Consider the following 13,238-nt stretch of genomic DNA (forward strand, 5'->3'; position numbering starts at 1 on the left):
AAATAAAATGTGAAAATGGTTAATTTTCATTCAGAAATGCCTATTCTATACGCTTTGCCTAAACATTGAAAGAAATTCATACATAATGAGTTCCAAATAAAGATGCAAACAGTGTGTGAAATTTTATGAAACTGCATTTATAATGCCACTTTGATCAGAACACTAGAAAAACCTCATTATTACAGAGGTGTTGTTTTCAAAGGCACATCGTATAACAGCGTAGAAATTTCCCATTGTGTCATACAGTGTGGAAACGGGACCTTAGGCCCAACATGCCCACACTGACCAACATGTCCCATCTACACTAGTCCAACCTATCTGCATTTGGCCCATATCATAGAAACATAGAAATTAGGTGCAGGAGTAGGCCATTCGGCCCTTCGAGCCTGCACCGTCATTCAACATGATCATGACTGATCATCCAACTCAGTATCCCGTACCTGACTTCTCTCCATACCCCTCTGATCCCCTTAGCCACAAGGGCCACATCTAACTCCCTCTTAAATATAGCCAATGAACTGGCCTCAACTACCCTCTGTGGCAGAGAGTTCCAGAGATTCACCACTCTCTGTGTGAAAAAAGTTTTTCTCATCTCGGTTTTAAAGGATTTCCCCCTTATCCTTAAGCTGTGACCCTTTGTCCTGGACTTCCCCAACATCGGGAACAATCTTCCTGCATCTAGCCTGTCCAACCCCTTAAGAATTTTGTAAGTTTCTATAAGATCCCCCCCTCAATCTCCTAAATTCTAGAGAGTATAAACCAAGTCTATCCAGTCTTTCTTCATAGGACAGTCCTGACATCCCAGGAATCAGTCTGGTGAACCTTCTCTGCACTCCCTCTATGGCAATAATGTCCTTCCTCAGATTTGGAGACCAAAACTGTACGCAATACTCCAGGTGTGGTCTCACCAAGACCCTGTACAACTGCAACTGCAACAAATATACCCCTAAACCTGTCCTATCCATGTACTTGGCTAAATCGTTCTGAAAAGTTGCGATACTATTTGCCTCCACTACGTCCTCCAAAAGTTAATTCCATACATCCACCACCCTTTGTGTAAAAAATGATGACCTCTCAAGTTGCTACTAAATCTCCCCCCCTCTCCTCCCCTCACCTTAAATCCATGTCCTCTGGTTCTCAATTCACAAAGAGACTTTTTGCGTTTATCCGATCTATTCCTCTCATGATTTTGTACACCTCTATAAGATCACCGCTCATCTTCCTGCGCTGTAAGGAATAGAGTCCTAGCCTGCTCAACCCCTCCTTGTAGCTCAGACCCTCGGGCCTCCGACAAATTCCTCGTAAATCTTCTCCGCACCCTTTCCAGTCGATCTGGGGAATACTTTATTAGGGAATGTGAATGCTTGGGGCTGCTGTACTGCCTCCAATACTACATTTGGGGAGGCTTAGTCCAAACAAATGGTCTGCTTCAAAGTTTGTGAAGAAAACTTCATTTAGCAAGAAGATAGACACAAGTAGCTGGAGTACCTGCAAAGTGAACAGATGAGCAAAGTAATAGGGTTGAAATTCTGCGGGTCGAGGCAGCATAGCTGGAAAAAAGAAATAGGTTGAGACCCTTCATCAGACTAAGAGTCAGGTAGGGGGAAACACGAGATATAGGCGGCGATATAGAACAAATGAATGAACGATATGCAAAAAAGTGACAATGATGAAGGAAAAATTGGAGCACACAATGGTCCATTGTTGGCTGTGGGCTAGGTGATGAGTTATACGCAACAGGACAATAGTGAAACTAGTATGACGACTAGGGTGGGGCAGGGTCAAAGAGAGATGGGATGCAAGGGTTACTTGAAGTTAGAGAAATCAAGAATCATACCACCGAGTTGTAAGCTTCCCAAGCAAAATACGAGGTGCTGTTCCTCCAATTTGTGTGCGGGCCTCACTGACTGGGCGGGAGGCCCATACAGACCCTTCAGGTTCGGCAGAGGTTCACTTGCACCTCCTCCAACCTCATCTGCTGCAACTGCACTTCATTTAACAAGGCTTTGCATGATCAATGTCTAGACAGCAAAATGTTTAATGACCAATGATTTCCAAAATGACTGCTGAGAGACCTTGGAAAGGCACAACGTGACAATTCCCATTTAAATATAACAACGTGCTGGAGGAACTCAGCGGGTCAGGCAGCATTTGTGGAGAGAATGGACAGGCAACGTTTCAGGTCAGGGCCCGCCTCCAGGTTCTGAAGTTGGGATTCCGACCCAAAACCTAATCTGTCCATTCCCTCCACAGATGAAACATAGAAACATAGAAATTCGGTGCAGGAGTAGGCCATTCGGCCCTTCGAGCCTGCACCGCCATTCAATGTGATCATGGCTGATCATCCAACTCAGTATCCAGTACCTGCCTTCTCTCCATACCCCCTGATCCCTTTAGCCACAAGGGCCACATCTAACTCCCTCTTAAATATAGCCAATGAACTGGCCTCGACTACCCTCTGCAGCAGAGAGTTCCAGTGATTCACCACTCTACCAGAGAAAAAGTTTTTCTCATCTCGGTTTTAAAGGATTTCCCCCTTATCCTTAAGCTGTGACCCCTTGTCCTGGACTTCCCCAACATCGGGAACAATCTTCCTGCATCTAGCCTGTCCAACCCCTTAAGAATTTTGTAAGTTTCTATAAGATCCCCTCTCAATCTCCTAAATTCTAGAGAGTATAAACCAAGTCTATCCAGTCTTTCTTCATAATACAGTCCTGACATCCCAGGAATCAGTCTGGTGAACCGTCTCTGCACTCCCTCTATGGCAATAATGTCCTTCCTCAGATTTGGAGACCAAAACTGGACGCAATACTCCAGTTGTGGTCTCACCAAGACCCTGTACAACTGCATGGTTCCATCATCGACAGTTCCTGCTGTTCCTATTCCCATTTAACTAACATTCATACTCAAATGTCAGTGGATTTGCTATTAGCATAATTGAAAACCTTAACATTTACAGTATTTTCCCATATTATATTTTGCATTCTCAAAAAATCTAGATTCCAATAATAAGATGGAAGGTAGACAAAAAAAGATGGAGAAACTCAGCGGGAGAGGCAGCATCTGTGGAGCGAAAGAATAGGCGACGTTTCAGGTCGAGACACTTCGGTTTGAAGAAGGGTCTCGACCTGAAACGTCGCCTATTCCTTCGCTCCATAGATGCTGCCTCTCCCGCAGAGTTTCTCCAGCATTTTGTGTCTACCTCCGATTTTTCCAGCATCTGCAGTTCTTTCTTAAACCTAAATGAATAAGATGGATATCATCTACTGGGAAATTATATTTGGACATCTAAAGGGCCTGTCCAACTTGGCGATTTTTTCGGCAACTGCCGGCATCATTGACTGATGTATCAGGTCACCGAAAAATTTGCGGCGGGACGTATTGACACGCGGTGTTTTATCAAGTGCCGCCACATTTTTTTTGTCAATAGACAATAGACAATAGGTGCAGGAATAGGCCATTCGGCCCTTCGACCCAGCACCACCATTCAATGTGATGATAGCTGATCATGCCCAATCAGTAACCCCGTTCCTGCCTTATCCACATATCCCCTAACTCCGCTATCTTTAAGAGCACTATTTAGCTCTCTCTTGAAAGCACCCAGAGAACCGGCCTCCACCGCCCTCTGAGGCAGAGAATTCCACAGACTCACCACTCTCTGTGAGAAAAAGTGTTTCCTTGTCTCTGTACTAAATGGCTTACTCCTTATTCTTAAACTGTGACCCCTGGTTCTGGATATCGCCGCTAGATTTTGACATGTTTAAAATGTTCAAAATCTTTTGGCGACCCTGATATGACATAGACATAGAAAATAGGTGCAGGAATAGGCCATTCGGCCCTTCGAACCTGCACCGCCATTCAATGTGATCATGGCTGATCATCCAACTCAGTATCCTGTACTGCCTTCTCTCCATACCCCCTGATCCCTTTAGCCACAGGGGCCGCATCTAACTCCCTCTTAAATATAGCCAATGAACTGGCCTCAACTACCTTCTGTGGCAGAGAGTTCCAGTGATTCACCACTCTCTGTGTGAAAAATGTTTTTCTCATCTCGATCCTAAAAGATTTCCCCCTTATCCTTAAACTGTGACCCCTTGTTCTGGACTTCCTCAACATCGGGACCATCTCCCTGCATCTAGCCTGTCCAACCCCTTAAGAATTTTGTAAGTTTCTATAAGATCCCCCCTCAATCTTCTAAATTCTAGCGAGTACAAGCCGAGTCTATCCAGTCTTTCTTCATATGAAAGTCCTGACATCCCAGGAATCAATCTGGTGAACCTTCTCTGCACTCCCTATATGGCAAGACCCTAGGGGCCACCGAGTCCACGGCAAGAATGTCCTTCCTCAAATTAGGAGACCAAAACTGTACACAATACTCCAGGTGTGGTGATCTCACCAAGACCCTGTACAACTGACGCTGGCAGTCGCTGAAAAAAAATCCAAGTGGGACAGGCCCTTTAACATTGAAGGAAACCCTCATTGTAATTCATTTTGAATTCATGATGCTGTGGTGGCTCCTAAGGGTCGTCCCATTATACTGCCGAACCCCTCGGCACAGGAGTGGTGCAGTCCGGAGGCGGTCCTTAGCCGGAGGGTATAAAAGGCAGGGTTTGGGTGCCATCTTAACCTGGTTTCGTCTTCCCCTGAACCGGGAGGAATTAAAGTAAAGTGCTTCTCAAACTTCGGACTACTTGCCTCATTTTGAGACCCACGCACTACAATGCCAACTATTTAATACCCAAAAATAAACTTACCCCAACTTCTGGAAGTTCAGGCAACAAAGATCCAGGAGAGAAATCAGTACTGAAGAAGCTAGGGAAACTTTGGTCGCTGTGCAGAGAATCCAGTCCCTGGATCGAAGGCCCATTGGCCAACGAATTAGTGTCCACGGTAGCCCCAAAATTCGTATCAATCTCCAAGATGTTCGGTTTCAGATTCGGGATGGTTAGCCCATTTTCCGAGTGTTTCTCCGACACAAGATCCGTTTCGTCGTTGGCGGCATTGGATAGCGAAAAATGTTCCGCGCTCTCCGGCAACTGGTCCTGTGCAGAGGTTGGATTCGACAAGTCAAGTGCGGATCCGTCAGCGATGTCATTTTCCAGTGTTGGCGGCGGGAGATGGTCGGATTTCCCCGCAGGTTCCTCCGGCAGCTTGGACGATTGGTCAAGGGCCTTTCCCGTCTCCAAACGCGATCGCTTGCTGTCGGATGCGGGGGCAAGGTCGTCGCGGACGGGATCGTGCTTTCGGAACTGGGGCTTTCTGCTGTTGAGAGAGTTGAACAGCAAACTATTCTCGGCCGATATCCGCTTGACTACTTTGGACCTGGTTTCAGTTTGCTGCATTTTCAGGAGGGCGGTCGGCCCGTCCCCTGTGCGGGAACCGCTTCTCTTCAAGCCGAAGGTGAACGTGCTTGGGTCAAACTTTTTCGGCGACATCTGATTCTCCTGTATTGGAGGCATGGCAAACGGCGGTGTCAGCGGCACCTTGGGAAGGCGCTGCCTCTTATCCGGCAGGGGAATGGGGCTGCCGTAGCGGCGTATCGTCTCCGTAAAGCTGTCCATGTCGGAAGAACTGTCCAAGCTGCGCCCCCCGTTTAACGAAGCGGACATTTCACTTTCTGGCTGGAAGCTGAAGCCCGTCGGTTCCAGAGCCCCCGCAAAGTGATCCGCTGTGGAATCCAGGCCGGCAATTAACTTATTCGTAAACGCATCATCGACAAAAGTGTCATTTACTATGACTTTACCTGGTCGCGGTTCCAACGCTTTTTGCGCCGATAAACAGTCTTCACTTGTCGGTGCCCCCGTCTCTGTCCTTTGTTCAACTGCGGAACCTTTGGTGGGCGAGTCCCTCGACCTTGCCCCCAAGCTGAAAGTTGGCATCGTACTCTCCGGTTCAGTCTCCCGATGTTGGACTCTAGGTGTGCTGGACAAGAGGGGCGAGGCAAACTCGGGCGTTGTCTCCTCTGAACCACCGCCACCACCACCACGTTGCTCCAAGGAAGCCCCCCTGGAAGAACCATCGCTCAGGGCCAGTTCGGCAGCTTCAGATAGTCGCGCGCTCTGCGAAGGGGCAGTCTTATTTGTATCCAAACCTCCGCTTTCCAGTCCAGATGAGCTCGTCTCTGGTGAATGGACAGGAGATCCTCGGGTCTCAGTGGAGCCCAATTCCGTGGCAACGCAACCATCTGCAGGGACATCTTTCCCAACTCCAGGGTCTACTGCAGTAGATGCCTGTAAACAAACAGCCTCACTGTCTCCAAGTGGGAATGTGACTGCCCCTTGTGGGTCCAGATCAGCACTGGTGGACACATTTGACACTCCTCCTATGCTCAGAGGAGGTGTGGTCCACACTTCATTTTCCCCTTGGCTTGTCAGTGAAGAATCCAACTCTCCAGGCAAGGCACCTTCAGCGGTGGCTCCTGCCGAGGTTTTCCGCTGCGCGGCAACACCGTTGGACTCTGTGCCCTCTTGCAGGGCCGTGCTCGTGAACGTTGGCCTCTGCTCCCCAGTTGCATTCTTCACTTCGCAGTCGCCAGTTTGCTCCATCGTCACTTTCTTACTCATTTCAGCTGCAAACGTTTCGAGACCCTGCGCATTTTGAAATGTTGTCGTTTCTTTAAAGTCAGACTGGTTATTTTGCGGTGTGGGCGTGACCTGCTGGGTAGGCAGCGGCACCTCTACTGTTACCCCGCTGGAACCCGACTCAGTGCCACGAACAACATTTGCTGAGGTATCAGTCTCCCTTCTAGTTGCTTGCTCGCACACGGGCGGAAAGCCATTTGCTTCCTCAGAGTTCATCGGTGCGGCTGGAACGGTGTCCCTTGTTGGCGCACCCGGGTCGGATTTTTGCTCGTCTAAACAGTGTGCCCGCGCCTCACTCTGCCCTTCAGACCTTTCTTCCGACGGAGGAGGTCTCTCCTGCATCACCGTCTTTCCAGGCTGCGCCTCCGGTGAATTCGGCACCACGGGTGCAGGGCCATCGGTCGCTGGAGTGACCAAGGAGTCCTGATGCTCCACAACACCGTCTCCAGTGGCGTGCCGTGCCATTTCAGACGCTGCAGCTGTGCGTTCTTCACAAGTCTGTGCAGGTCCAGGGGGAACCTTCGTTGTCTCAACGCTATCAATGTGCTCATCCGTGTGTTCTGCAGGCACTTCATTTCCAATCACGGCCTCCGCAGTCGGAGACGGCTGCAGATTTGGGAGTGGCGGCTTCGCTTCGCTTCCAGAGGCGTCGTTTCGGAGGGCTGACATGCCTTGCTCTACAGGCAGGGCAGGTCCTGTAGCTGCCTCATTAGGTCCTGACTCAGTGTCACGAACCACATTTCCACAGACATCAGCATCAATCTCAGGTGCGCGTGCACACAAAGACGAGACAAGGCTGGTTTCTCTCTCCTTGGGTCCCGTGTTCATCGGCTCCGCTTGCACAGGTCGGGCAGCATCACCCGTCGGTCCACCCGACTTTTGGTCACTCAAACGCTTTGCACCCTCTTTCTCGGGCGGAGACACTTCAAGGCGTGATATCGATCCATCGGTCACCTCCACTTTTCCTGCTTGCGTGCGGGGTGGACCAACATGTGCGGTCGAGGCACCTTCAGCGGATGAAGGCTCTCGGTCTTTCAACTGCCCGTTGACACGATCGGCATCCGCCTCTGCTTTTATTTCAGGTCGAGCACTCTCAATCATTTGTTGGGGCTGGGGAGGTGAGCTCTGTGCTTGGCAGTCACTAGTTGGCAACTCTGGTGAAGTCCCCTGACCAAGCCTGCCTCCTGTACCGTCTGCGGCAACAATGGACTTCTTGTCATCAATCCTCGTGGGGCTTTTCTCCTCAGTCTTAGACACGGCTTTGGAGACATCCTCCATCGGTGGACTTTGCTGTTCAGATGTTCCACCCTTGGCCATCACATCACTTGACCTCCCTCTTTGGGGAAGATGGTTTGCATCCTCCTCTTTATCGGACGATACAGTTGCGGACGTTTTCCCTTTCTGAGGTAACACCGTGTCTTTAATTGCACCAACTTGAATTCCTCCTCTGGCTGTATTCTGCTGATCAAGCTCAGAATCCACTTCAACTGCCGTGGTTTTACTGACACTCTTTGCAGAGTCTGCTTGGTCTACAGACACCAGCACTGCTGTGAACAATGTGACCTTGTCTTCACTTTGTATTTTAGCTCCAGTCACGGGCACAGCTGGGACAGGAGTAGGCGCGGTCCCATCAATACTTCTCGAGGCGACACCCGGCTCAACTCCGGGTAAAGTCACGTCAGGAGGTGGCGCGCCCTTGGGAGATGACGGGGTTATCTCCTCACCGCCTTTGCACAATGCTGAAGATGCCGTCTCGGTCGAGCCTGCCCCGTGCGATTTGCCAGCGTCCATACCAGCGAGGGTTTCCAAAGACAGGCGTTCAACTGGGGCACTGGCGGTCTTTGCGCCCGCGTCTCCATGCTCTTCGGCGGGAACGCGCTTCGTGCGGTCAGCTTTCACTTGGTACACCTCGTCCGTCTTATGTCCAGAGTCTGCGATGGCACCAGGAGCTGCCGCGACATCCTGGGCAGCGTCTGGCTGCCTCTTACCAGTCACGGTTATATTATCGTCTGCACGGCTGGTCGCTTTGTTTTGTAATTGAATCTTTATACTTCCAACACACGTCTGATTCACGTTTGAGCCCAAAGGCAGGTCCTTGGTGGTGAAGAAGTCGACTTGGTGGTGACTGGTCGCACTCATTTTTTTAGGCAGCAGCACTCGAATGGTCTCTTCCTCCTCGGTAGTGATTTCAGTCTCGTTCGAAAAGTCGGTCTCGGCATCGGATTCTCCTTTCTTTTCAATGGATGGCCTGTCAGAAGAAAACACACAAGTGTCAGAAGTGAAGAAGGTTGCTCAATAATCCAGCAAGACCCTTAATGGGCCTGTCCCACTTGCGCGACTTTTTCGGTGACTGCCGGCACCCGTCATAGGTCGTTGCAGGTCCCCGAATATTTTCAACATGTTGAAAACCCAGCGGCCACCAGAACAACGCTACAACTCTTTGGGCGACTGAGGAGACGACTCGCGACTATACAGGCGACACCCTGGCGACATGTCGCAGGATGAAGCCTGTATGGTCGTGAACAATCGCCCAAAGAGTCGTACCAAAGACTCAAATCAAGACCAGTGTCCACACGCCCTCTAGTGACACTGGCACTCTGATCCCCCCATGCTCCCCCTAAACTTACCAGGTCCCTGGATCTCACGCTCCTCTGAACCCTAAAGTTTCAGTTTTGTTTAATCTTGGAGACAGTGCTGTCCTTCAGCCCATCGAGACCAGACCGATCCATGATTCCCCCGTACACAAGTCCTACCCTACACACTGGGGCCAATTTACCAAAACCAATTACAGGGATGCAATGAGTAAGAAAGAACTGCAGATGCTGGATTAAATCAAAAGGGTCTCGACCTGAAACGCCACCCATTCCTTCCCTCCAGAGACGCTGCCTGTCCCGCTGAGTTACTCCAGCGTTTTGTGTCTACAGGGATGTATTGCTGAGGCTCCATAAGGCGCTGGTCAGGCTGCATTTGGAATAATGTGAGCAATTGTGGGCCCCATATCAGAGGAAGGATGGCACTGGAGAGGGTCCAGAGGAGGTTTACAAGAATGGTCCCAGGAATGAGTGGGTTAACCTACGATGAGCGTTTGTCGGCACTGGGCCTGTACTCGCTGGAGTTTAGAAGAATGAAGTGGGGGGGGGGCTAATTGAAACATACGGAATAGTGAAGGGCTTGGATAGAGTGGATGCGGAGAGGATGTTTCCACTAATGGAATAATCAAGGACTAGAGGTCACAGCCTCAGAATTAAAGGACGCTCCTTTAGGAAGGAAATGAGGAGAAATGTCTTTAGTCAGAGGGTGGTGAATCTGTGGAATTCATTGCCACAGAAGGCTGTGGAGGTCAAGTCAGTGGATATTTTAAAGGCAGAGATAGACAGATTCTTGATTAGTGCAGGTGTCAGAGGTTATGGGGAGAAGGCAGGACAATGGGGTTAGGAGGGAGAGATAGATCAGCCAAGATTGAATGGCAGAGTAGGCTTGATGGGCCGAATGGCCTAATTCTACTTATGACGTTATGACCTTCAATCCTGTACGTCTTTGGAGTGTGGGAGGTAACCGCAGCACCTGGTGAAAGCCCAGGTAGTCACGGGGAGAACGTACAAACTCCGTACAGACAGCACCCGTAGTCAGGGTTGAACCCGTAGTCAGGTCTCTGTCGCTGTGAGGCAGCAGCTCGATCGCCGTGTCACCCTGATTATTTATTATAATACCGTGACATCATGAACAAAACTAGTTCAACGAGTTATTTAATTTTAAGTAACTCCCTCTTTGCCCCCCCCCTTCCTGAATCCTGGTCGTTTTTACCAGTTTCACAGTTTACATTTTATCACTCTTGAGACCACACCTTCCCCACCAACAATGGACCTCCCAATGTACCACCCCACCAGAGGTCGCATGTGGCTGCGTTAGGGTCTTTTCTCCCCCTCCCTCCCCCTCCCTTCAAACTGAAGAAGGGTCCTGACCCAAAATGTCACCCATCCTTTGGCCTACACACAACAAAAGTTTTTCACTCTACCTCCACACACGTTACATTAAACTAAACTCTGTCCGCAGAGATGCTGCCCGACCCACCGAGTTACTGCAGCACCTTGTGCCCATCTGTGGCATAAAGCAGCATCTGCAGTTCTTTGCTCCCAATTCAAAGTGTGTTGGGGTGTTGGGAAGTAATATCCAGTAGTCTGGAAAATTTATCAGTCCACACCAAAGTCCGCTGGATTGTCAGATTCACCATTTCAACCAGCCCCTGTTTAATTAGCCCTGAACTACTATAGAATATTAGACTATGAACTACTATAAACAGTATAGACTATTATTGTTATTATTGCAATAGACAATAGATAATAGGTGCAGGAGTAGGCCATTTGGCCCTTCGAGCCAGCACCGCCATTCAATGTGATCACGGCTGATCATCCCCAATCAGTACCCCTTTCCTGCCTTCTCCCCATATCCCCTGACTCCGCTATTTTTAAGAGCCCTATCTAGCTCTCTCTTGAAAGTATCCAGAGAAACCGCCTCCACGGTAGAGAATTCCACAGACTCACAACTCTCTGTGCACTATTATTGTGCACTGTGTACGTAAGGTCATAAGTGATAGGAGCAGAATTAGGCCATTCGGTCCATCAAGTCTACTCCACCATTCAATCATGTCTGATCTATCTCTCCCTCCTAACCCCATTCTCCTGCCTTCTCCCCATAACCCCTGACACCCGTACTGATCAAGGTGCTAACAGACATCTTCAACATCTCCCTTAGTCAAGCCATTGTCCCCACATGCCTCAAAATTTCCACAATAATCCCCATAGCGAAGAAACCAGTTGTTGCCTGCCTAAATGACTACCGCCCTGTTGCCCTGACCCCAATAATAATGAAGTGTTTTGAACGCCTGGTGAACCCCACATTACTGCCAGCCTCCCCTCATCGTTAGACCCCCTCCAGTTTGCCTATCGCCCCAACCGTTCTACAGATGATGCCATCTCTACCACGCCACACACAGTACTCACGCATCTGGAAAACCAAAACACATACGCCAGAATCCTGTACATTGACTTCAGCTCAGCGTTTAACGCCATCATCCCACAGAGACTTGTGGAGAAACTAACCCTGCTGGGCCTCAACACCACCCTGTGTCACTGGATCTTGGACTTTCTGACAGAGAGACCGCAGTCAGTCCGTGTTGGCAAGAACACTTCAGGCTCGATCACGCTGAGCACCGGCTCCCCTCAAGGCTGTGTGCTCAGCCCGCTGTTGTTCACACTGCTCACACATGACTGTGCTGCCAGATTCAGGAACAATAAGATCATAAAATTCGCGGATGACACAACAGTGGTGGGACTCATCAGCGGAGATGACGAATCAATGTACAGGGAGGAAGTGAAACAACTAGTGGACTGGTGCGGCAAAAATAATCTAGAATTAAATGTCGACAAAACGAAGGAGATGGTTGTCGACTTCAGGAGGGCGCAGCCAAAACACACAGCCCTCAACATCAGTGGCACTGCAGTGGAGAGAGTGGAGAGCATAAAGTTCCTCGGAGTGCAAATTACAGACAGTCTCACCTGGTCCAGGAACAACACTGGGATTGTCAAATGGGCCCATCAGCGACTGCACTTCCTGAGGAAACTAAAACAGGCCTCACTCCCCACCAACATCCTCAGGACTTTCTACAGGGGCACGGTGGAGTCTGTACTCACGTACTGCATAAATACGTGGTACTCCACCTGCAACTGCTCGGACAGGAAGGCTCTGCAGAGGGTAGTGAGGGGAGCAGAGAGGATCATTGGCGTCTCCCTACCCTCGGTACAAGAACTGTTCCAGAGCCGCTGTCTGAAAAAAGCTCAGAGAATTGCTAAGGACAAACTGCACCCCCTCCACATACACCTGGATCTCCTGCCATCAGGCAAGAGATATCGAAGCATCAAAGCCCGGACTACAAGACTGCTAAACAGCTTCCTGCCACAGGCTGTGAGGCTGCTAAACAGTCACTCTGTACTCACAGTCACTTGATTCTGCGGCTGGCACGGACACTTTAATAACTGGCACTGGCCACTCAAATCAGCTGCCCCGGACATTTTTATGATTGGTTTATTGTATTTTAACATTGTGTTTTACCTGCTTTTAACTATTTATTTATTTTTACTGTTCCATCAGGGACTGGATTGTTTTTAGTGTTATTATGTGTGAAACGTTTTAAATTTCATGTGCGATGCTCCGGTATTCCCTGGGAAACGTCTTCTCATTTTGCGCTGTACAACTGTTGCTTGTAAGATGACAATAAAGGTTGATTGAATCTATCTACCTCCCTGCCTTAAAAATATCCATTGACGGCTTCCGCAGACTTTTGTGACAAAGATTTCCACAGATGCCGGCATAATTGACAGAAAAATTCCCGGCGTGATGGCGTATTGATCCGCGATGCTTTTTTTAAAGCATCGCAACGTTTTTTTGTCGCCGCTGGATTTTGAAATGTTCAACACCTTTTGGCAACCCTGATATGACGTCGGCAGTCGCTGAAAAAATAAATAAATCGCCAAGCAGGACAGGCCCTTTACATTGTACTATGTTAACATAATCTGTTGTCCTGCTGCAAGTAAGAATTGCATTGTTCTATCTGGGACACACGACAATAAAACACTCTTGACTTGATCTTCTAAACCTGCT

At 49.2% G+C, this 13,238-nt stretch overlaps 1 protein-coding gene across 3 annotated transcripts in view; it reads right to left on the reverse strand.

The window, feature by feature from the left end:
* crybg1a (crystallin beta-gamma domain containing 1a) overlaps positions 1–13,238 on the reverse strand; it is a 213,426-nt gene that overhangs the window by 55,664 nt on the left and 144,524 nt on the right. For all 3 annotated transcript variants that reach the window (XR_008723420.1, XM_055634998.1, XM_055634999.1), the window contains one exon: positions 4,755–8,829. Coding sequence is in view for 2 of the 3 variants with exons in the window: in XM_055634998.1 (XP_055490973.1) it covers positions 4,755–8,829 (4,075 nt within the window). In the remaining variant the exon portion in view is untranslated. The remainder of the gene's footprint in view (positions 1–4,754; positions 8,830–13,238) is intronic.

This window comes from Leucoraja erinacea, chromosome 5, assembly GCF_028641065.1.
Source record: "Leucoraja erinacea ecotype New England chromosome 5, Leri_hhj_1, whole genome shotgun sequence".
Classification (NCBI taxonomy): Eukaryota; Metazoa; Chordata; class Chondrichthyes; order Rajiformes; family Rajidae; genus Leucoraja; species Leucoraja erinaceus.